Below are 23,694 nucleotides of genomic sequence, written 5' to 3' on the forward strand. Positions count from 1 at the left end.
CCCCTCCCACTCGCCGTGCTCCGCCTCACCCCATCCACTCGCCGTGCTCCGCCTCATCCCCTCCCACTCGCTGTGCTCCGCCTCACCCCCTCCCACTCGCTGTGCTCTGCCTCACCCCCTCCCACTCGCTGTGCTCCGCCTCACCCCTCCCACTCGCTGTGCTCCGCCTCACCCCCTCCCACTCGCCGTGCTCCGCCTCACCCCCTCCCACTCGCCGTGCTCCGCCTCACCCCCTCCCACTCGCCGTGCTCCGCCTCACCCCCTCCCACTCGCTAGGACTGTCCTAAATTCCTCACACTGCTCATGTGCGCTCAAACACACTCACATTTGAAGCTAGGTGGTGCTATAATAAACACTTGTGTATTTTCCTCATATCTACACAACTGTAATCAAATTCAAAACAAACCACATATCTCTATAATCTCTATAATATTAATTGGTTATTGTCAGTGTCACGGCTGGTTGATGCAGAGAATGAAAATAAAGTCTGGATCTGTACACAAGCAAGAACATTTTTATGAAAACCAACTCAAAATAACTCTTCTCAGAATAACAGAATACTAAAAACACGGCGAACAGAACAAACACTTTATAATGACGAGATCAGACGATGAGCAGAGCAAACACGGGGCTATATATACAAAGACAGACTAATGAACAGAAACGAGAAACAGGTGCATATCATAATCAAACAATGAGTAACTAAGGAAACAAATGAAAACACTGAAAAACCAACTCAAAGTCCAGATCAAAGTAGACCAAACATGAACGTTTTCTGAAAAATCCTCAAGTTCAAGAGGTGCGCTGTGACATAAAAAGTGTTTCTTCTGCTAGATGATTAAACACATTGAAACAAAAGCTCAGGATTATATCTTCAGTTAGCGTTCATGTTTCCTCCCTCATATATAAAGCTGTTTTGGTAATCGGTGAGCTCAATCTATAGAAGGACTAGAATAACAGCATTCATTTGGTGTGGAGATTGAATGATTGTCTTATTCTGTGTTGCAGGTTCAGACACAATGCCAGGCATTATTCCCAAGAGCAAAGCAAAAGGCACAGACATCTGTGCAATGATCGGATACACTTATATAATCCGCTCTGATCTCGGCTGCTTTATGAAGACAAGTGATTTAAATAAAGGTTCAGACATCTCTATTTTCAGTCTGCACCCTTCCTGCCAAAATGGAGACCATTACATTGGAGGTGATGATGACTACTTCTACGTCATCAAGGGCAATTCCTACCGCAGAGTCAAAGACCTCATGACAGACCACGAGGCTAAGGTTCTCAGCCTTCATCCCAACTGCCGAGGTGGAGACCACTACCTCTCATCCTGTGGCTATTTTTTCATATTCTACCAAGCAATAGGCATTTGCAGAATAACAAAAGACCTGAATCAAGACACGGATGCTGTAGAGTATGACCTGCCTCCCGACTGCAGAAACGGTCTCTATTACTGGGGCCGCTTCTGCTTCCTCAAGCCAGCCTCAGAGTGGGGAATTGAGTTCTGCTGTCCACGTTTGAGCAATTTACCATTTTTCTCAATGTCGTTTATACCGCCGGGTGACCATTCTGTTCATCCTGATGTTGTTAACTTCCTTCCTGGTGGGTTGGCCTTAAATAGAGGCCCAGCCTTTGGCAAATGGGAGAACATTAAAAATGTAACTAATACAAGCAATACAACGATGACATATAACAATAAAATCAATAAAAAGGTTGGCTACAATAAGGAGAAGATGACCCAGATCACACACAACTGGAAGATAGGTGCGTCAGTCACATCTGAAACTGGAGACCTTGCCAAGTTAATTGCGAAGGTCCAGTTCACCTTTTCTACAGAATATGGAGGTTCACATGTCAACACTGATAGTGAAAGCTGGAACGAAGCAACTGAAGTGGAGGAGCAACTCTCATTTGAACTGAAGCCAAATGAGTCTGTGTATCTGTGGCAGTTCAAACTGGGTATTGGTGAAGATCCAGTGTTGTTCTGCCGTGATTTAAAGATTGCTAAAGATCCAAACCCTCCGACTGAAGTCCCGCTGCGACCCGCTCAATCATGAAAACATATCAGGATGGTTTAACTCCAGCTTCAGTTAAATACCTGAATTTTATCTTCTCAAGCAATTATTTAGAGATATGCATGCATTGCTTTAAAATTAGTCTGGAATTGTTTTATATAGCAAAGAGTTTTTTCAGTTACAGTTGATTTAACTACAAATTACAGCACTAGTCATGATGGTATTATTGAAGCTTTGTGTTTATGACTAAAAAACTGCTTTAAATCTCATGAAATTTCTTCTCTAAATCTCACACATGTAACCTAACTGCAAATCTTTCAATATGGTGCTACATCAGGCTTTGGGAAAGTGTAACAAGAATATAATGGGTGCTCTGTCTATATTATCTATATATAGTCTGTGTTATTGTTTGATTCACAAGTCATAAAAAGCACTGTATTCTGTCCACTCTATACCCATTGTGCATTTAACACATATGCAAATAAAAACTATTTTGTTTTTCACATATTTGACTTTATAGCATATACTTGGGGGGTGACGAGATTTCTCGTCTAGGTGAAAAGCTGTCTTGTCATATTCTCATTACCTGGTAATGACGGAGTGTGAGGGTGAAGTTTATATTACGCTTCCAGTCTAGTTTTGCATTTTATATAAATAAAAAACATTTCATTCAGGTGGATAATCATAACAATCGCTTTAATTCCATCAGCTCATCTATAACGAGCTGTTCGCAGCACTGATCATGTGACGAGGAGACACGCGTGTGTTATGAGTGTGTTACGTGTTAGTGAAACGCTCGAATTCAGCGTGTTACATATTAGTGGAAAAGACAGAGATTTCGTTGCATAGCAGAAGCACCAGACTTATATTTTAAACTGCACGTTCAGAACCTAATCACAGAGTAGCCTATACGAATGATCGCGAAATTGAAAGGGAACGCGCATTCAAACGCGATTTCAATATGTTTCCGCTGTTTGAAAGCTGCTCCCTTAGGCATGAGAATTTCTCATAATATGAAAGCTATCTACAATCCCAAATCAGAAAAAGTTGGGACAGTAAGGAAAACGCAAATTAAAAAAAGAAGTGATTTCTAAATTTACTTTGACTTGTTTTTCATTGCAGACAATATGAACACAAAATATTTCATGTTTTGTCTGGTCAGCTTCATGTCATTTGTAAATATGCATCCTTTCCTGTCATTCAGACCTGCAACACATTTCATAAAAATTTGGGACAGGACTAATTTAGGGCTAGTAATGAGGTAAAATGGTTAAATACTGATGTGATTTGAAACAGGTGATGTCAACAGGTGATTGTAATTATGATTTGGTACAAAAGCAGCATCCAAGAAAGGTCTAATCCTTTAGGAGCAAAGATGGGCCGAGGATCACCAGTTTGCCAACAAATACGCGAGAAAATTATTGAAATGTTTAAAAACAATGTTCCTCAAAGAAAGATAGGAAGAGATTTGGATATTTCACATTCAACAGTGCATAACATAATTAAAAGATTCAAGGAATCTGGAGGAATTTCAGTGCGTAAAGGACAAGGGCGCAAGCCTAAGCTGAACAACCGTGATCTCCGATCCCTCAGGCGGCACTGCATCAAGAATCATCATCATCTAGAAGCCATATCACCACATGGGCTCAAAATTTAGAAATCACTTCTTTTATTTATTTGCGTTTTCCAGACTGTCCCAACTTTTTCTGATTTGGGGTTGTACAATCTCTTCGTATTTGTATGAAAGATGGCCTTAACCCTGCCCCACGACCACTGGCTAAGTCGCTATCAATTCTGCACAGCACCAACCTGCATTACTAGTGAAAACCCCAGAACGCAGAGAAGGGGGCGGGCCTTGGCCGGACGACTCTACATGAGAGGAGGCTAACATTAGGGATATAAAAAAACTACATTCACTTATTGAAAGCTACCCGAGGCGCCAGCGCTTTTTAGCGGACGCCTCCGTAATCCCTAGAAAGCCTAGGCCAATCTAGATCTATACCCGAGGCCCGATAGGGCCACTTCTATTGCACCAGACAAAAAGGACACTCGGGCAGAAGTGCCAGTCGTATTCTAGAGCTGGCTCTAGATCTAACTGTAGTTCTAGCGTTAGTCTGATCCTGCATTCTCAAAAAACTTATACTGAGAGAGGATACAAGCCACCTTACCCCGAGGTGGCTACCAGTTACCAGCTTAAAACTAGGAGAAAATACACGCCTAGCAATACGCTACACACCCACAGGAATGAGCGATGCCTTCCCAGAGATACTCTTTTTAAAATCCTGGGAGATCTAAAAACTGTTTTTCCCACAGCGAGCAGAACAGCTCTTAAATATACCTCTCATTTCCTTTGCTGGCTCTCTACTAGCAACACTAGCTCACCATGGAGCCCGAGCAACTGGTGTATAATTACCATTCTAGCCATCCTAACAGGGGAACTACAGGCTCTACAGAAATATCCAACGATCCGCAGCGATCCCCGAAGCCCTCTACAGGGAGCATAAGTCAGAAAATATATTAATATTTTTCCCTCTTATAGGGGACTTACCCGCTCGCCTGCGGCGCACCATGATATCCACCCACAAGCTTAATTCACCACATGAATGCTTAGGTGTTCCACTACCACGGGCCTGAGGGGGCGCACTCACAGACCAGCCAGGCTGGCCCTAGCACATCATCGCGGACCCACCTAGGCCAGATGTAAGAAGCGCCTGGGGAGATGATGAAGAAGAGGAGTGAGGGTCAATGTAATTCTTAGCTCACCCTCAGGGAGGAGACCCATCATGAACGCTGACTGCGGTTAGTGATACACAGCTCCTACTTCTCCTGGGAGTCCGCTTCTCGACTGAGGGTGCGCACGAGAGGCAATGCTGGCCCTCGGGCCCTGTCTCGGGTCCTCGGACCGTGACGCCTTCCGCCTGCCTGGGACCTGGATCTCAGTGGCATGCAGGTCCTCAGACGCTGCCAAATGCGCTATTCCTTGGCGATGCTGGCCCTCGGGCCCAGACTCCGCCTGTTGCACAACCACCGTGTCAGGGAAACATCCCCTGATCGAGATCCCTCAGCAAACCGAATACCCATATTCTCCTATCCTCCCGCCATCAGAGACACACCCCTGATGTCATACCTCTGATGTCAGTGAATATGAGCCGAATATAGGTTACTCCATGCCCTCTCGATCTAAATAGGAAGATCAGGAAGGAACGAGAGCCCAACTGAGCCGATGATTTATGGCCGGGGAGAAAACTATCGTTTAGTCCAACACGAGCGATCTCTCCTCTAACGCGCCAACACAGCGGCCGCAGCCCGCCTGCAGCGCGATTCATAACATTCAACGGCTCAGCATACACAGTCGGGATGGCTGAGAAGATTAATCTCCCTTCTCACAGCCACCCCTAGAGCACTTGCAAATAAGTCTCGTCAGTCGCCAGATCATCTGAGGGAAGAACGCCTTCCCGTGACGATCAGCGAGCTCTATCCGAGAAACCCGTGACGTGCGTCCGCGCTCAGCCTCGGCATGATCAGTCTCGGATGCCAAACCCTCTTCCCTCAAGGAAGAGAACCAGGCGAGAGCAGAGCGATCTCGGATTGACAAACACTCACATTATACAAACAAATAATGAATTTGGATTACCTTAACTCAAAGCATTTCAGACAGAACAGTCCCTGAAGACGAAGAAGCGGTGTCATGTTTGCAAGACATCATAGGCTGTCGCCGGTCAATAGGATTGCCATGATTCGGTAGTAGTTCAGACACCTGTCACGCTGGAGTCGTTCCCCGTAGCGTCTTTCTGACGCAGCGCAGGTTCCCTTTCGAAAGGGAATTTAAAAGTCACTTTTGCCACACAAATTACTTTTTTAGACCTTACTGCTCAGCAGAATGTTTAGGTTTTATGGGAAATTCTAAACTTCAACATAAATTTAATAGACCACATTGGGGAGATTGATGTAGATATTGGAACGTGAATGCAAATATTAAACTGGAAAAAGAAAAAATAGAAGTCCCTCACTGGTACAGTATAGATTATAATCAAGAGTATGAGTGTTTTAATAAGCCTAAAGGAGCTCATAATTTGGGAAAATTTTAAGGAAAATGTACTACTATTTGGGACTTAGATAGAGCAAAGGGTTGGGACACAAAAATACCTGTAAGAGCCCCAGAACCGCAAGCACTAGGAATAAGAAATGGGGAAAAAATTTATCCAGATGAAGAAGACTGTAAAACGCAAAACTATAGCACTACCGTCAATAGAAGTATATGAATATGATTTGCTTGTTGTACACAAAATATTTACTTATAACTTTTAATCATGTAAAAGTAACCTTTATCCAAATTGATTTCAGTTATCCATCATTTCTTCTCGTCCTACGAGTTGAAAATTTGATTTCTTCATCAACTATCAATCTTACAAACTTTAAGAAACATTAATCTGCTTGATCAGGACAAATAATATATCCTATGTTTGTACAATTTGTATTACTGAAGTAGTAACAAGAAAATCAAGCTTGATTGGTAGCTAAGATATTACGTCTCATTGACTTCGATCTTTGTGAGCAAAATAATACAGATTCAATGAAATTATTGAGTTTTAATAAAACAACTAGAATATACAGAACTACGATTCACACAAGGTAAATATGCATATATATGTAGGGAGAAAAACAAACAATATGGTACAAACAGGGAAAATCAAACTTAACGAATAATATACAGGGGGAGAGAATGAAAGAGGGAGAGAGAGAGAGAGAGAGAGAGAGAGAGAGAGAAAGAGAGAGAGAGAGAGAGAGAGAGAGAGAGAGAGAACTTTATCACGCAACCCTTTGCAAGAGACCTCAAGTAATTAATAATCCCATAAACAGGAATAATTTAGACAACCTTTTAACCGCAGTTTGATTGTGAAATAAAATACTTGCTTTGATCTGGCTTCTCGTGTGTGTGTGTGTGTCTGAGTTCAAATGGCCTCTTGAGTCTCTTCAGAGCAGCGAGGTACGGATCTTCGGGTCTCGGAGGAATTTTCTGGCGCTGGAAAAAGTTGTTCTATGAAGCTGGCGGTCTTTCTCTCTCTGGCGGAAGCCGGTGGTGTTTCTTTGGCGGAATGCCGGTGGGTCTCTCAGGCAGAATGCCGGGTCTCTCTCTTTGGCAGAATGCGAAGAGTTAATGGTCAGTTTTCGTTCTTATAGATGAGATGGCTAACGGCCTATCTTGAGATGACCTAATCACGTCCGGGAGACCAAAGGCGCGAGCCTTCCTTTGTCTGTTGAACTCCCCCCCTCTTGGCTAATCAAAAGGAGTGATATTTTTAAGCCTTTATTCTTAGAAAGCTGGTACTTTTGTAATAATGCATCTTGTTGTAATTTGTGAGCCAGATTCGGAACAGTCGGTTTCTGCGATTGGAGAGATACCACAAACCCTACTTCTGAGAGTTGAGAGTACAGAGATACAGGATTTCCACAGTTACTAGCATACAGGGTTTGATTCACATACAGTAAACATCCTAGCTATTTTAATACATTGTATAAAGACATTAAATCAACAAAATATATATATTTAATACGTTGTAGAGGTGGTTTTGTCCGTTAGATCCATATATGGCTGGTGTGTGTGTGTGTGCGCCATAGACAGTCCAGTGTGCTGGGACTATGTGTGTGTGTCAGAGGTCACACAAGAGTCGTGTGGGTGCGGGGGAGAGTCACGCGCAGATCTTGGGGTGCCATAAAATTCTGCACTCACAATCTTTCGGGAGACATAGTGGTGCCTTAGGTTGTAAATTAGTTATATGGTGGTCACACAAAAGCCCTTTTGTTTATGTTGCGGCAAACCGCCCGTCACCCCGCCTTCCCTCATTAGTACCAGGTGAAACTGATCCGCAATCTGTTGAGCGTGCCCGGGTCGGATAAGGCAACGCACTTCGCCATTGTTGGTATGCACCGGGAGCTGACGCTTCAATATGCAATATTTAACAACTCAGACCTATGTGAAATGTACTGTTGGGTTGGGTTTGCTGGTGATTTACACTGTCTGCATGTTTGTATTTTTAAAGGTTTTTCACCTAAATAAATGGATGGAGAAATTCACAAGGCCTAATCATTGAGTGAAATCCAGTTAAAAATCTTCAAAGAGTGAGACTTATCATCTTCAAGTGTGGAAAAGCGCACAGTTAGACAATACACTTGACAGTTTACGTATGATCTGATTAGGGCATCACGAGATGCTGTGAGGAGTTCAGGCCTTGGTCATTCGCCAGATGGCTGGAGCTGCCATCACCCTTATCGTTACAGTAGTAGCAGATTTCTTTTGGGCTTGTGGGAGGAAAAAACTTCTAGCTTCAATGCCACTAAATTGGACAGGAGTGTGCACTAGAGTACGATTAATTCAAGAAATTACTTTAATAGAGTGGGATCCAGAACAAATTACAATACAAAACACAAATAGAACCAAAAGAGCTTATGAACCAGACCCTAATATAAAAATAGATTCAATTAGTCAACCGAGAGGAATACCTCAGGAATATAAAGCAAGAGATGAAGTTAAATCAGGGTTTGAATCCATTTTTATATGGATTACACAAAACAAAAACACAGAATGGATTAATTATATTTACTATAATCAGCAAAGATTTATTAATTACACTGATGATGCATTAGCCGCACTAGGAGAACAACTAAAAGAAACAAGTAGAATGACATGGCAAAATAGGCAAGCCCTGGATTGGTTGCTGGCAGACAAAGGAGGTGTATGTATTATGTTTGGAGATCAGTGTTGTACTTTTATACCAAATAATACTGCACCAGGAGGAAAATTTTGTGAAGTTATGTTGAAAATAAAAAATTTAAGAATAGAGGTTAAGGCAAATGCTGGAAGTGAAGGCCGAATGTTTGACTGGTTGGATTTCAAGTTTGGCGCAATAGGATCATGGTTCACTAAAATAGGAATATTCATAGGAATAGCATTATTAATAGGAGGAATATTATTCTGTTGTGTCAAACATCAAGACAATGAAAAACTAATTGATAATAAGGACTGGCCTGATAAATCAAACTGGATTTTACATTCAAGCATTGGAAGTTGATTCAAGTACCTCCAATGAGGACGAAGAAGATGAATGATGAGCCAAACCCTGGGTGTATGTGCTAGCCTAACCCCTCCCCAAAGGGTGACCCTCTACGATGCGCAAAGTATCTGGGTTGAAGATGACTATGATATAAAAATAACTTTTAATAGTATAATTCATGGTTTGATGTTTGACTATTCTACATAACTGTGACAACCACAGGCAAGGCTGAACAAATTGCACGCTCACGCTTATAACAATGTATTGATGATTAGGGAAATTAGAATCTTTTACTCCATTCCTGAAAAAGAGAACAAAGCAAAATCTGGAAGGAGAGGTTTGGTTCTAATATTCCTCCGGAGTGTGGTTGCATAATCTAGTCATTGGTAGTGAAACTAAGTGACTTATTTTAAGTCATTAGGTAGCATAACTGAAAAAAATGGATTCTGAAACTACACATCTGGGAAAAGGTTAGTGAAGGTGGGGCTTAGACAAGCCCCAGAGGGGGGAATGTAGAATTTATAGATATATTTAGATTTTATTATGTAAAAATGTGCAGTTTAAGTCTAATGCAAAGACACTATCATGTTCAAATGTGTGCTGAAGTTTCAAGTGTGTGTGTGCTGACTCTGTGAACGTCCTTCAAAATGACAAGCTGAAGATTTGTGTCCTACAGAAAAAGAACTTGGAATGTGGTGATATGTGAGCCAGGAGTTTGAAGGTTGCTACCATAATAGGAAGACAACTATGGTATATATATATATCAGAAAATCCTAGGTACAGGAGTGTTGGTTGCAAACGACACTCAGGCTTTGTTGCATTGGTTGGTGTGAATAAAGCCTCTTCTGAAAACAATGATCCTTTGAGAAGTAATTTTTTATAGAAAAAGAGAATTCCTCAACAATAGCAAAACAGTTAACACATTCAGATAATTCAAAGAAATGAGTGAAAAACTATCAAAAGAGGGCTTAGACGCAGTGGAGTGTGAGTCTTTTTGTGACCAGGACATGGGGTAGACTGGATTCTGTTTGTCAGTCTTTGCATCAGGGGGCACCATTGGCCTTTGCTTAAAGTCACCATAGGATTGTGTTCTCTGCCTACAATAAACTTTTTTTCTATAGTCACGTTCCAGATGTCCTGGTTTGCCACAATAAAAACAGTGTCAAGAGGGTCTTTAATTTTTCTCACAGCTCTTTGATCTGGCGCTGTCTCATGCTAGGTCCTGCTGGTGGCCTGGGAGTCTTGACTTCTTTCGCACCAAAGGTGTCGTGGCAGGCCTGGTACACAACTTCAACCATAATCTTGATCTTCTTTGCTGCATTTCCTTTCATGGTGTTTTCCAGGATGGTATTTATCCAGTTGGGCCCATCTGCGGTCTGCTGCTGGTAGTAGGTTCAAGCGTGGCTTCCTCTCAAAGTCTTCCGGACTTTTACATTCACAGACTCTTCCTTTGCTCTGAGTAGGTTGAGCGGGGAGATCTGGGGAACTGTGGTTTCGTTCCTGGCCCTGGTCCTCCACCGACTGACGAACATCCTTAAAAAACTTAGAGAGGCTACTTTGTGTATGTTCGGGTGCCCTGCGTTGCAGACCCTGCTCTTTGCACTTGGACTTGCCTTGGTGGATTTTAACACCCCACTCGTTCTTGAAAAGTCCTCTGCAAATGTTGCATCTTCTTTTGGCTTCAGCCTTCTGTCTTTCTGCATCCGTTCTCATAGTCCTTTTTCCATTGTCCGGGTCTTTGACCAGTGATCCGTCCGATGGCAGATTATCCTCAACAATAAGGGGATGTAAACATTAGAGATGCTTTGCCACAAGTCACAACTGTAGGAATTACACTAACTATGGTGATGCAGATCTTCTTCCAAGATGGTATTCCTTGGGGCATCCATGTTGTTGGGACTCTTCTGCATCATCAGCAGGGATCTCAGGGTCTCAGGTGTTTGCCCCTTAACCTGAACACCTCGCCTGAGTGGGCCAGCGAAGACTGACTGGCCTTCACCTGCAGAAGGGTTCCAACCATGGGCTCTCTTCAGCCACAGCCATCTTGAACTCGACTCGGCTGCTGCAGCTATGTCCCTGGTGGCTTTCTTCAGCTGTTTGGGCTCCAGGCCCACCCTCTGGAGGAAGTAGCGCACTGATTTTGCTGGGAACCCACGGCAGCCGACTTCAACGGGATAGCTGGTTGCATGCCACCCCTTTAGAACAGAGAACAGTTCTTGGTACTTGACATTTTTTGGTAGGTGGGACGTGGCTAGCATCTTTTCCCAGGGCACCGTGAGCTCCGCAATTATGATGGTTTTTCGTGCTCTTGAATAAACGGACCATATCTGGACGGAGAGTGGTCACTGCCACCTCCTGCGGGAAGACAAGCTTCCTCCTCAGGTCCACTCTCAACTCCCAGTCAGAAGCTTGTTGCAAAATAGAGGGTGGGTTCTTAGCCACCTTGCCGGACTTATGAGCCTGGTCTCCTTCCCTCATAAAAGTTATGGCTTTGGGCCTGCTTGTTGTTGGCCTTGACTTCCACCCATTTGGCGATTTCCTTGAGGACCTTGACGTGCCTCCATCTGTACTGTCCTTCTGCCAATGCCCTTGGACAACTGGTCAGAATGTGGTTCAGTTTACAGGAGGCTGCTCCACATTGGTTGCAAGACAGATCTTCCCTGTGACCCAGATCCTTGCAAAAGCGAGTGCTTTTTTTAAATAATAAGAAAAGAAAAACGAATAGGATAGTTAAGTTAGTTAAGTGCTATTCTTGATTGGTCAGGTGCTGCTGGAAAAGATGTGTCTTTAGATGTTTTTTGCTCGAATTTAGATAGGCAGGTCATTCCACCAGGTGGGAATGGCCCAGGAAAGGGTCTGTGAGAGGGATTTCGTGCCTCTTTGGTATGGCACCACAAGGCGTCGTTCACTTGCAGAACGCAAGCTTCTGAAGGGTGTGCAAGTCTGAACAAGCAAGTTTAGTGTTGGTGCAGAGCCTGTGGGTGATTTCTAGGCAAGCATCAGTACCTTGAATTTGATGCGAGCGGCTGTTGGCAGCCAGTACAGACTGATGAAGAGAGGCTTGACGTGCGCTCTCTTCGGCTCATTAAAGACCACCATCACCACTGTATTCTGGATCAGTTGCAGGGGTTTGATAGTGCATGCCGGAAGGCCCACTAAAAGAGCATTACAATCAGGGCTTGACATGAACTTTTTTGCTCACTAGCCACTGTGGCTAGTGCTTTTCTAGCCACTCAGCATTTTCACTGGCCACAAGTTTGCTGTTTGGAAACTACATTTTATATGATTAAAGTCAGGGCTGTACACAGACATTTTGAGGGCCAGTGGCCCAAACCAAAAAAACTGGCTCTATAAGGGGCTTGAGTATCATCTTAATATAGAGAATGAATTACAAATCTTTTACATTCATATTGTAAATACAATTGTTAGGCTTTAGTGCTAATTCAATTAATGTTGTTGTAATTACTGTTTGCTTACAAAAAGTTGATTCTGCGTTAATTTGATCTCACATTTAATGTTTTTTTAAATGTTTCATGTAGCAAATGAGAATCGCTAAAATTATTAAATATATTTTGAGGAAAATGTCTTGTTAATGATTTTCAGTTTTGTTCAAATCAAATAAAGCAACAGTTTTTCAATAACGGAAGATTATGTTAAAGTATGGTATTTGGAGTAAAAGGCACCATATTTAACATTATAATAAACAGCCACAACAACAGTGATGAACAATAATGAATTATATTTATCAAAATAAACAGTACATTTATAATAGTACAAACTTAGCTAAAGAGATTGATTAAAAATCACCTTTTCTTAAGGTGTGCCTTTAGCCCCACGATACAACACATTTACATGGTCCTTATAAAATATCATAAATATGATGTATGTTATAGATATTACTATTAACTCAGACAATTGATTATAATGGGAAATATACTTTATAGGAGTTAAAGTGTGACAAACTGTCTGCTAAATATTCTATATGATGATTTACCCGCTGGTTAGCTGGAGCTTTGAATCCATATTTGCGCAATGTTTTTAGTCTACAAAGTGTGCTGATAACATCAAATGATTATAGTCTACTTGATCTAATATAAATAACACCAAATGTGCTTAGACATTTAATCATCTTCCAAGATTGTGGATAAGATCCCGTCATTATGTATCTGCTGCGGAGCCAAGACCTTAACTCCGTGTTCCAGCAGCACAGCTGACGTGGCTGAGGAACGTCCGTCTCCGTTCCCTCCTCAGGGAACCAGGGTTACATACGTATCCGAGACGTTCCCTTTCGTTCAGTCACTACGACGTACGTTAGTGACTAACGAATGGGGGTTCCAATATAACCGCGCCACTCAGCTGTCGTCCAGTGCCCTGCGTAAGTGTGAGATCCCGCCACTTAAGGCCGTAGGACTCCCACTTATCACAGGATTACCAAGGTACACTAGGAAGCATATCCCAGTGAGGGAATGCCAAAGATGCCTACCCGTGGGGAGGACTTAGAGAGTACACATATGACCCGCTGTGGGCTGCATATGGGAAACTCTAGGGTACCAGCCGAAGGTGGATTTTTAACCCTAGGGGTGGCAGGGGCTTGCCAAGGGAAAGACACCTGCTCGCTGAGGGGGTTTATGGTGGAAATATTCGTGTGGGGGTCGCCGGAGGGAACCATGCACACGGGGCACCTGGCCGGACATGAGGGTCTGAGCTCGAAAGGGCAGACTGAACTGATGTCGGCGTCGACAGTGCTGGAGGAGCTCAGGGCTCTCGGGGAGCTCACCTGAGGAGAATATCGCACGTATCCAGTCCGTGGAGTGGAGTGGCGAGCAAGCGAAGACACCAGAGCCTGGTCCATTACCGGCCCCTCGGGGGGGCGAGTACATAGTCGGACACTGGCTCCACTCGGAGATTGTAGAATCTGGCGAATGTGTTGGGTGTCGCCCAGCCTGCAGCTCTGCAGATGTCTGTTAGCGAGGCGCCATGCGCTAGAGCCCAAGAGGAGGCCCACTCCGGGTCGAGTGTGCCCTCACACCAAGGGGACATGGTCGACCTTGCTGCTGGTAAGCCAAAACAATGGTGTGAGGCAACCTCTGCTTTGAGAGAGCTCTTCCCTTCCGCTCTCCACCATAACAGACAAAGAGCTGGTCTGAGGTCCTGAAACACTGCGTCATGTCTACGTAAGCGCGGAGAGCGCGTACTGGACAGAGCAATGCCAAGGCTGGGTCTGCCTCCTCCAAAGGCAGCGCTTGCAGGTTCACTACCTGATCTCTGAAGGGAGTGGTAGGAACCTTGGGCACATATCCAGGCCGGGGTCTCAAGGTCACGTGAGCGTTAGCCGGCCCGAAATCTAGGCACGCTTCGTCAACCGAAAATGCCTGTAGGTCCCCGACCCTCTTAAGAGAGGCCAATGCGGTCAGCAGAGCCGTCTTCATTGACAGAAACTTAATATCGACCGACCGCAAATGCTCAAAGGGAGGCCTCTGCAGAGCACTTAGGACTACTGAGAGGTCCCAAGAGGGTACGAGAGGAGAGCGAGGAGGATTCAGTCTCCTCGCCCCCCTCAGGAACCTGATGATCAGGTCGTGCTGACTTACCTTCTTGTTCTCCAAGAGATCGTGGTGGGCAGATATAGCGGCCACATAAACTTTGAGGGTGGAGGGAGACAGCCTTCACTCCAGCCCCTCTTGGAGAAACTCAAGCACGGACCCGATCAGGCATTTCCAGGGGTCTTCTTGGCGGGAAGAGCACCAGGTGACGAAGAGGTTCCACTTCAACGCATAGAGGTGTCGAGTAGACTCTGCACTAGCGGAAGTGATGGTGGCGGCCACCGTAGGTGGCAGGCCACTCAAACCTGCCGCGTCCCGTCCAGAAGCCACACGTGGAGCTTCCAGAGCGCTGGACGTGGGTGCCATAGGGTGCCCCGTCTCTGAGAGAGGAGGTCCGGTCTCAGAGAAATAGGCCAGGGAGGGGCTGTCGCAAGGAGTAGCAGTTCTGAGAACCAGGTCTGGCCGTGCCAATACGGGGCGACCAACATGACCTGCTCCTTGTCCTCCCTGATCTTGCACAGTACCCGTGCGAGAAGGCTCACTGGGGGAAACGCATTTAAGCGTCGGCCCTGGGGCCAGCTGTGCGCCAGTGCATCCGTGCCGAGCGTGCCCTCGGTCAGGGAATAGTACAGGCTGCAGTGGGAAGAGTCGTGGGAGGCAAACAGATCTACCTGCTCGTCGCCGAACTGTTCCCAAATCAGCTGGACCGTCTGGGGATGGAGTCTCCATTCTCCAGGAAGTGGCTGAATCCGTGAGAGCTCGTCGGCTGCACGGTTCAGTTCTCCCGGGATGTGGATAGCACGAAGGGACCTCAGGTGCTTCTGACTCCATAAAACGAGATGGCGGGCGAGTTGAGACATACGGCGGGAGCGTAGACCGCCATGGTGGTTGATGTACGCTACAGTGGCCGTGTTGTCTGTCCGGACAAGTACATGTTGACCCCTCAGCAACGCTCGGAAGTGGTGCAGGGCGAACCGTACTGCCAGCAACTAGAGGCAATTGACATGCAGAAGGCGCTGGGGTCCTGTCCAGGAGCCCGCGGCTGCTTGTCCATTGCACATGGCACCCCAGCCCGTGGAGGAGGCATCCGTTGATACAACAACATGCCTGGAAACTCGATCTAAGGACACGCCGGTCCTGGAAGCTGAGGTTCGACCACGGGGTGAGTGTCTGTAAGCAGGCCCTGGTTATTTGGACCCGGAGCGTGCCAGACCGCCATGCCCATCTCGGGACTCGATCGCGAAGCCAGTGCTGAAGCGGTCTCATATGTAGCAATCCACGCGGCGTTACCGCGGCTGCAGATGCCATATGCCCCAGGAGCCTCTGAAAATGTTTCAGTGGAACCGCACTCTTGCTCTCGATTTGACGGAGGCAAGTCAGCAGAGACTGCGCGCGCTCGCTCGTAAGCTGCGCGCACATGGCGACCGAGTCGATCTCCATACCGAGAAAAGAGATCCTCTGCACGGGGCAGAGCTTGCTCTTCTCCCAGTTGACCCGAAGGCCCAGACAGGCTAAGTGGTGGAGAACCAGATCTCTGTGTCCGCAAACCTGCTCTCGAGAGTGACTCAGTATGAGCCAGTCGTCGAGGTAGTTCAGGATGCGAACCCCGTGCTGCCGTAGGGGCGCAAGGGCTGCCTCGGCAATCTTCGTAAAGACGCGAGGGGACAGAGATAGCCCGAATGGGAGGACCGCGTACTGGTATGCCCGCCCCTCGAAAGCAAACCGTAGGAACGGTCTGTGTCGAGGTAGGATGGAGACATGAAAGTAGGCGTCCTTCAGGTCGATCGCTGCAAACCAATCGCCGGGACGAACGCATTCGAAAAGGCGTTTCGCTGTCAACATCTTGAACGGAAACTTGTGAAGGTAACGGTTCAAGATGCGCAGGTCCAGGATTGGTCTCAACCCACCGGTCTTTTTGGGTACAATGAAGTAGGGGCTGTAAAACCCGGACTTCATCTCGGCTGGAGGGACAGGTTCGATCGCACCCTTCGCCAGTAGGGTGGCAACCTCCGCTCTCATGACAGGGGCATTGGCCCCGACCATAGTAAAGCGGACTCCCCGGAAACAGGGAGGAACCTACGCGAACTGAATCGCGTAGCCGCGCCTGACTGTCTTCGCGACCCAGCGGGACAGTCCTGGAATCTGAAGCCAGGCTCCCAGGAACTGTACGAGCGGGGTCATTCGGACTGCAGACGTACCCGGTGTTGGGCAGCGATGCAGCGTTACCGACCCGGACAAGGGAGGCTGTTGGGCGTCCCGGTGTGGGGGCACGGTTAACGGCTGCGTCCTGACAGAGGAGACCAGGGAAGGACGCACGTTCCACTGGGGTCTGCTCTGCCAGGGGGCTGGCGACAGAGTGGGATGCGAGTGGCGGGACCCGTGGGTGGCGCGCACTGACATCACCGAACTCTGGGGGCTCAGGGATGGGAGTGTTAATTCTTTCATTGACCAGATTAGGGTGCTGCTGACCCGGGGGCCAGCAGCTAAACAAAGGATTCTTCCCCGGCCCTCCACCGGGGGAAGGAGTGGTCCTGCTACCATCTCCTCGAAAGAATTTCCCATCCCTGAGCCGTCCGTCTCAGGAGCGCCGCTTGGCCTGGCGTTTAGCGGGGCGCGGGGCGGCCTGAGGGGACTTGGACGCCTTCCTACGGCTTCCTCCGCGACCCGGCCCGGGTGAAGGCTGCTGCTTGGACCGGGTGGGAGGGGCGGGAGCCTTAGGAGGGCATCCTCGGCGGCCTAAGGCGACTGTACCGGCGGCTGGGTGGAGGCAGCAGCTGGCCGCCGGGGCAGTACATGTTTTAGAGCCTCAGTCTGCTTCTGGGCGGTTGAAAACTGTTGGGCGAAGTTTTCAACCGCTCCGCCGAAGAGGCCAGCCTGGGATACGGGGGCATCGAGGAAGCGTGTTCGCTCGGTGTCCCGCATATCAGCCAGGTTTAGCCACAAATGTCGCTCCTGGACCACATTTGTGGACATCACTTGACCCAGGGAGCTTGGAGAGCGAGGTCGGTGGCGGCACGCAGCTCATTTAAGAGCCCTGGATCAACTCCACCCTCGTGCATGTCCTTGAGGATCCTGGCCTGGTAGACCTGAAGGATCGCCATGGCATGCAAAGAGGCGGCAGCCTGCCCCACAGCTCTGTGCGATTTCGCCGCCAAGGTTGATGTGAATCGACAGGCTTTGGAGGGGTGCTTAGGGTCGCCACGCCAGGTCGAAGCGCTCTGAGGACACAGTTGCATCGCAACAGAGCGTTCAACCTGGGGGACCCCAGTGTACCCTTTGGCCGCAGCCCCATCAAGGATGGAGAAGGCGGAGGAGACTGCAGACCGGTCACGGGAAGACAACGGGGACTTCCAGGACCGGGCAATCTCCTCATGCAGCTCGGGAAAGAAAGGTATTGAGGGCGGGGACTGACGTGAGTCAGCGCGGGCTCCCAAAAACCAATCATCGAGCCGCGAGCGTTCGGGACAGGGTGGAGGGTTCCACTCTAACCCTAGACTCGCGGCTGCCCGAGACAGCTTGGCTGTCAGCTCTGGGTCAGACTCGGGCAATGCTGGCGCGCCCGAAGGCGGCAGCACAGCCGAGTCATCATCCTCAGAGGACTCGAGCCCACCTTGTGATGCGGTGACCGACATCGCATCATCCTCTGGAGCGCCAAACGAAATGCGCGGGGGAGCCGGAGCTGGCCCCGCGATTTCAGCCTGGACACTCGCGGGTTGCGGAACGCTAGAGGGGGGTGTGGCCCGAGGCATGAGCGTCGGGGCTTTGTTCCACACCGTAACCCTCAGGTCACCCTGACCACCAGCCGAAGTACCGACCACGGGGGGTACGGTAGATCGGGGTGTGGTTGAGGGGACTCTCACTTCATTACGAAGATCCTTGAGTCTCGACCGCAGAACCGCGATGGTCATGTTCCCGCAGTGGGAACATGACTCATCCACGAACGCTGCTTGCGCATGCTGAACGCCCAAGCACACCAAGCAGAGATCGTGCCCATCAAAGGAAGTCAACGACCGGCCACACCCAGAAGTACACGGGCGAGACATCCTGAAAAGGACGTGCCACGTGTAAGCTCTTTTAGGAGAGGAAAGCTTCGCAGAGACGCCGAAGTGCCCAGGGACCACACACCAGCTGTCAGACGGACCACTGCGCAGATCAGCAGGCAGGCAGTATGCGATCACTAGAACGCGCCGTAGATCCAACGCCTCTGGAAAGCTGTTCGTCTCGAAGGCTGACAAAGACTCAGTTGTAGGCTTGAAGGAGTGAAGAGATACTCTTGGCTCCAAAGTAGAAACATAATGCGATGTTGCCAGCGTACTTCCTTATATACCCACGCGGTGGGGCGGAGTTACGCATGCAAATTCCGCATGCCCATGGCATTGGCACGCCATTGGGCGCTGTTAAACACCTCGAAGGTAATTGGCTTCTAGGCGAAACCCCCATTCGTTAGTCACTAACGTAGGTCGTAGTGACTGAACGAAAGGGAACTTATTTACAAACCCGATTCCAAAAAAAGTTGGGACACTGTACAAATAGTGAATAAAAACAGAATGCAATGATGTGGAAGTTTCAAATTTCAATATTTTATTCAGAATACAACATAGATGACATGTCAAATGTTTAAACAGAGAAAATTTATAATTTTAAGGGGAAAATAAGTTGATTTTAAATTTCATGGCATCGACGCATCTCAAAAAAGTTGGGCCAAGGCCATGTTTCCCACTGTGTGGCATCCGCTCTTCTTTTTATAACAGTCTGCAAACGTCTGGGGACTGAGGAGACAAGTTGCTCAAGTTTAGGAATGGGAATGTTGTACCATTCTTGTCTAATACAGGCTTCGAGTTGCTCAACTGTCTTAAGTCTTCTTTGTCGCATCTTCCTCTTTATGATGTGCCAAATGTTTTCTATGGGTGAAAGATCTGGACTGCAGGCTGGCCATTCCAGTACCCAGATCCTTCTTCTACGCAACCATGATGTTGTAATTGATGCAGTATGTGGTCTGGCATTGTCATGTTGGAAAATGCAAGGTCTTCCCTGAAAGAGACGACGTCTGGATGGGAGCATATGTTGTTCTAGAACTTGGATAGACCTTTCAGCATTGATGGTGCCTTTCCAGATGTGTAAGCTGCCCATGCCACACACACTCATGCAACCCCATACCATCAGAGATGCAGGCTTCTGAACCGAGCGCTGATAACAACTTGGGTTGTCCTTGTCCTCTTTAGTCCGGATGACATGGCATCCCAGTTTTCCAAACTTCAAATTTTGATTAGTCTGACCACAGAACAGTTTTCCACTTTGCCACAGTCCATTTTAAATGAGCTTGGCCCAGACAAAACGCCTGTGCTTCTGGATCATGTTTAGATATGGCTTCTTTTTTGACCTATAGCGTTTTAGCTGGCAACGGCGAATGGCACGGTGGATTGTGTTCCCTGACAATGTTTTCTGGAAGTATTCCTGAGCTCCTGTATGTGATGCAGTGCCTTCTAAGGGCCCGGAGATCACGGGTATCCAGTATGGTTCTCCGGCCTTGACCCTTACGCACAGAGATTGTTCCAGATTCTCTGAATCTTTGGATGATATTTATGCACTGTAGATAGGGTTGGGAACCGAGAACCGGTTCTTATGTAGAAGTGAAACTGATTTTTGAAAAATACCTGAACCCCGCGAAATTCCTAAGTTTCGGTTCAGAAAACGGTTCTGGTGCAATGTGTGTGCGAAGCACTGGAAGCGTATCCTTTAATAGCGAGTGACAGCCAGTGTTGCCAAGTTCGTGGTTTTCCCGTGGAATTGGGCTACTTAAACACTGTTGACGTGGGCTGTGTTTCATGTCCGCGGGTTGAAGCGACCCCAATTATGTGATATTTAGCCCCGGAAATGCGAATTTTACCGGAGAAGCCCCCCTGAGATGCGATTGGACTTGTTTTGGGCTAGTTTTAAGTAGCAATTGTGCAGGTTTTGTTGTGAAAACCTGGCAACCCTGGCTCACCTCATGAATATTAATGACGTTTCTTGCCGCTTCCAGGAGTGCAACAGTTCAGCCTGAAAGCCCTCGCGCTTCACATTTACGGTTTTGCGTCAGATATTTTCTCGTTGACCACCAGCATGGCGAAGAGAAAGTCACAAGTATGGATTCATTTCCAAAGAATGAATGATAATGAAGCAAAATGTAACACATGTGAAAAGTTAATAACATGCAAAGGAGGCTGCACTAGCAATTTGACAAAACATTTGCTACAGCACAGAGTGCCACAGGCTTATACCAGATTTATAGTGAAAGGCCTATATATATATATATATATATATATATATATATATATATATATATATATATATATATATATATGTCAACCGTTGAGTCACCATGGTTTAGGTAAGCGTTTAGGCACAATTACCTTTGTAATGCTGAATTGCAATTTATTATTTACAAGTTCACTGAATAACTTAATTACTATTAAATTAATATACAACTAATTAATAAATATAACTAATAAATATAATTTATAACTTGGTTTTATTCAGAGACAGAGAGATAAAATGTAATAAGACAATTTCAGAGGTGTTCATTTGAAAAAAAAAATCTGTTGCAAGAATGGCTTAATTAATACTGTAATATATGTACAGTACAGGACTTTTTTGACATTGCCAACCTGTAAATTAATTTTAGAGCAAGTAATAAACACAAAATGGATTGTTTGAGTTGCGTATTGTGCCTTTTTCCTTTACCACTAGTTGTTTAATAATTTTAATGGAACCGGAATCGGAACCGGAATCGTTAGGCGGAACCGGAACCAGAAAATTTCTCACGATTCCCAACCCTAACTGTAGATGATGATAACTTTTTCTCTGATAAACTCCTTTCTGATATTGCTCCACTATTTTTGGCCGCAGCATTGGGGGAATTGGTGATCCTCTGGCAATCTTGACTTCTGAGAGACACTGCCACTCTGAGAGGCTCTTTTTATACCAAATCATGTTGCCAATTGACCTAATAAGTTGCAAATTGGTCCTTCAGCTGTTCCTTGTATGTATATTTAACTTTTCCGGCCTCTTAGTGCTACCTGTCCCAAATTTTTTTGGAATGTGTAGCTCTCATGAAATCCAAATTTCAAAATGACATTTCAAAATGTCTCACTTTCAACATTTGATAGGTTATCTATATTCTATTGTGAATAAAATATAAGTTTATGAGATTTGTAAATTATTGCATTCCTTTTTTATTGACAATTTGTACATTGTCCCAACTTTTTTGGAATCGGGTTTGTACTTGAAAAATGTACTTAAGTAACAAAGTATTTGTAGTTCGTTACATTCCACCACTGGTTGTGTGATGTGTTATTGTTGAATTTGCGTTGATCAGTTTTGAAAGAGTATGTAAGCGTGCGGATTGGCCTGTCGGTATGAGTTTTAGCGCTGATTGATTCATGTCATTTGAAAGATTTTGACGTCGCCATTGAATGCGTTTTGTGCCGAAGCAACGATAAATAATCCCAGTTTAGCCCATACAGACCCACACAACTCTATTTGTCAAATATTACTAGTATGAATGCACACTGTCATCATGGTGGAGTAATCCAGTCAGTGATGCTCCATCGGACATGTTGATATACAACTACCTTAAACTCATTTCAACGCTTATATAAAAGTTACAAAGCTCTTCATAAAGTCACTTTACACATCCCATATTCCTCCAACGTTTGAAGACAGTCGTTTTGTGTATATTGGTCTGTTCAAGTGCGAAAAGACGTGAAAGAGAGCACAGTTCAGTACTCAGTACTCTTCAGAGGCGGCTTTCTGTGTGCGCTCTGGACTGAACTGAGCTCTTTCACATCATGATTTTTCTGATTCATCCATATGTCTGCTCTTCTCTTCAGACATTTACTTTTTGGAAAATTTTATGAGATATGGATGTCAACGAAACTCATTTTTAATATTTTCAGAAAACTGAAACACACTTTATAAGTATGGCCATAAAGTATTCTTACATTTCGCTATAAACTGATCAGTGTTTAAAAAATACTGGGAAACTTCACATGACCTTACAAGAGTGATGCCGTTAGCCTGCCTGTCATTGTGAAAGAGGAATTCACGGCTGCTGTTCGCTCGGGCTGTTGTGTTCACTTGTTCTGGGAATGTCCAGAGGTTTTGTGCTGAACGTTTCTTGGTTATCCAATTGAGCTCGCTCGAAACTGCACACAGGAATGCATTTAAAAATGGATAAATATCCAGAGAACTGTAACCCTTGGCCAAATCCCTGTCAATCACTATTAACCAACTTGAAATCTCAAAAAATAAAAAAACACACACAGAATGATGACATGGTAACACTTTACAAAAAGGTCCCATTAGTTAAAGGGATAGTTCACCCAAAAATGAAAATTAGCCCATAATTTACTCACCCCCAAGTCATCCTAGGTGTGTATGACATTCTTCTTTCAGACGAATAAAATCTGAGTTATATTACAAAAGTCCAGGCTAATCCAAGCTTTAGAATTTGATTTATAGTTACTCTGTTTTTGAAGTCCATAAAAAGTGCATCTGTCCGTCATATAACTGCTCCATGCGGCTCCGGGGTGTTAATAAAGGCCTTCTGAAGCAAATCAATGCGTTTGTGTAAGAAAAATATCCATATTTAAAACTTTATCAAGTAAACTTTCGGCCTCCGCCTTCTGTGGAAAAGTGTTGATGTTGAAAGTGAAACTCAAGATGTGTTCGTGACGTCATGACGAGCGGACCTGAGCGTTAGTCTTTCGATCCACAGGGGAACTTTCAACACTTCCATAAATTGAACACAGAAGGCAGTCGGCCGAAAGTTTACTTGATAAAGTTTTAAATTTAGAGGCGAGGGCGATGGTGTGGATGGCGCGGTACCGGGGCGGTCTGTCAGGGCGCTGCACGAGGTAACTCCGGGTCCGAGGGTGCGTGTCGGTGCGTCGGAGATAAGCTCTAGTAGTGAGTCCGTGGGACAACAGCGTGGTACAGCCTTGGCCTCGCTTGGGAGTGGGAGGCATGATCCAAACACACAACAACAACAAACTTTCCTGAATGGTCGCTCCGTTACCATGGTAACGGCCGTAAACAGGA

General features: G+C 46.0%; 1 protein-coding gene across 1 annotated transcript in view; it reads left to right on the top strand.

Moving 5' to 3' along the window:
• Positions 1-2,516, top strand: part of LOC307129073 (uncharacterized protein) — a 46,858-nt gene extending 44,342 nt beyond the window's left edge. The window contains exon 2 of the mRNA XM_079821206.1: positions 1,009-2,516. Coding sequence (XP_079677332.1) covers positions 1,020-2,060 — 1,041 coding nt within the window. The 5' untranslated portion in view covers positions 1,009-1,019 and the 3' untranslated portion in view covers positions 2,061-2,516. The remainder of the gene's footprint in view (positions 1-1,008) is intronic.
• Positions 2,517-23,694: the final 21,178 nt, after the last annotated feature.

This window comes from Gobio gobio, assembly GCF_949357685.1.
Source record: "Gobio gobio genome assembly, chromosome: 7".
Taxonomy (NCBI): Eukaryota; Metazoa; Chordata; class Actinopteri; order Cypriniformes; family Gobionidae; genus Gobio; species Gobio gobio.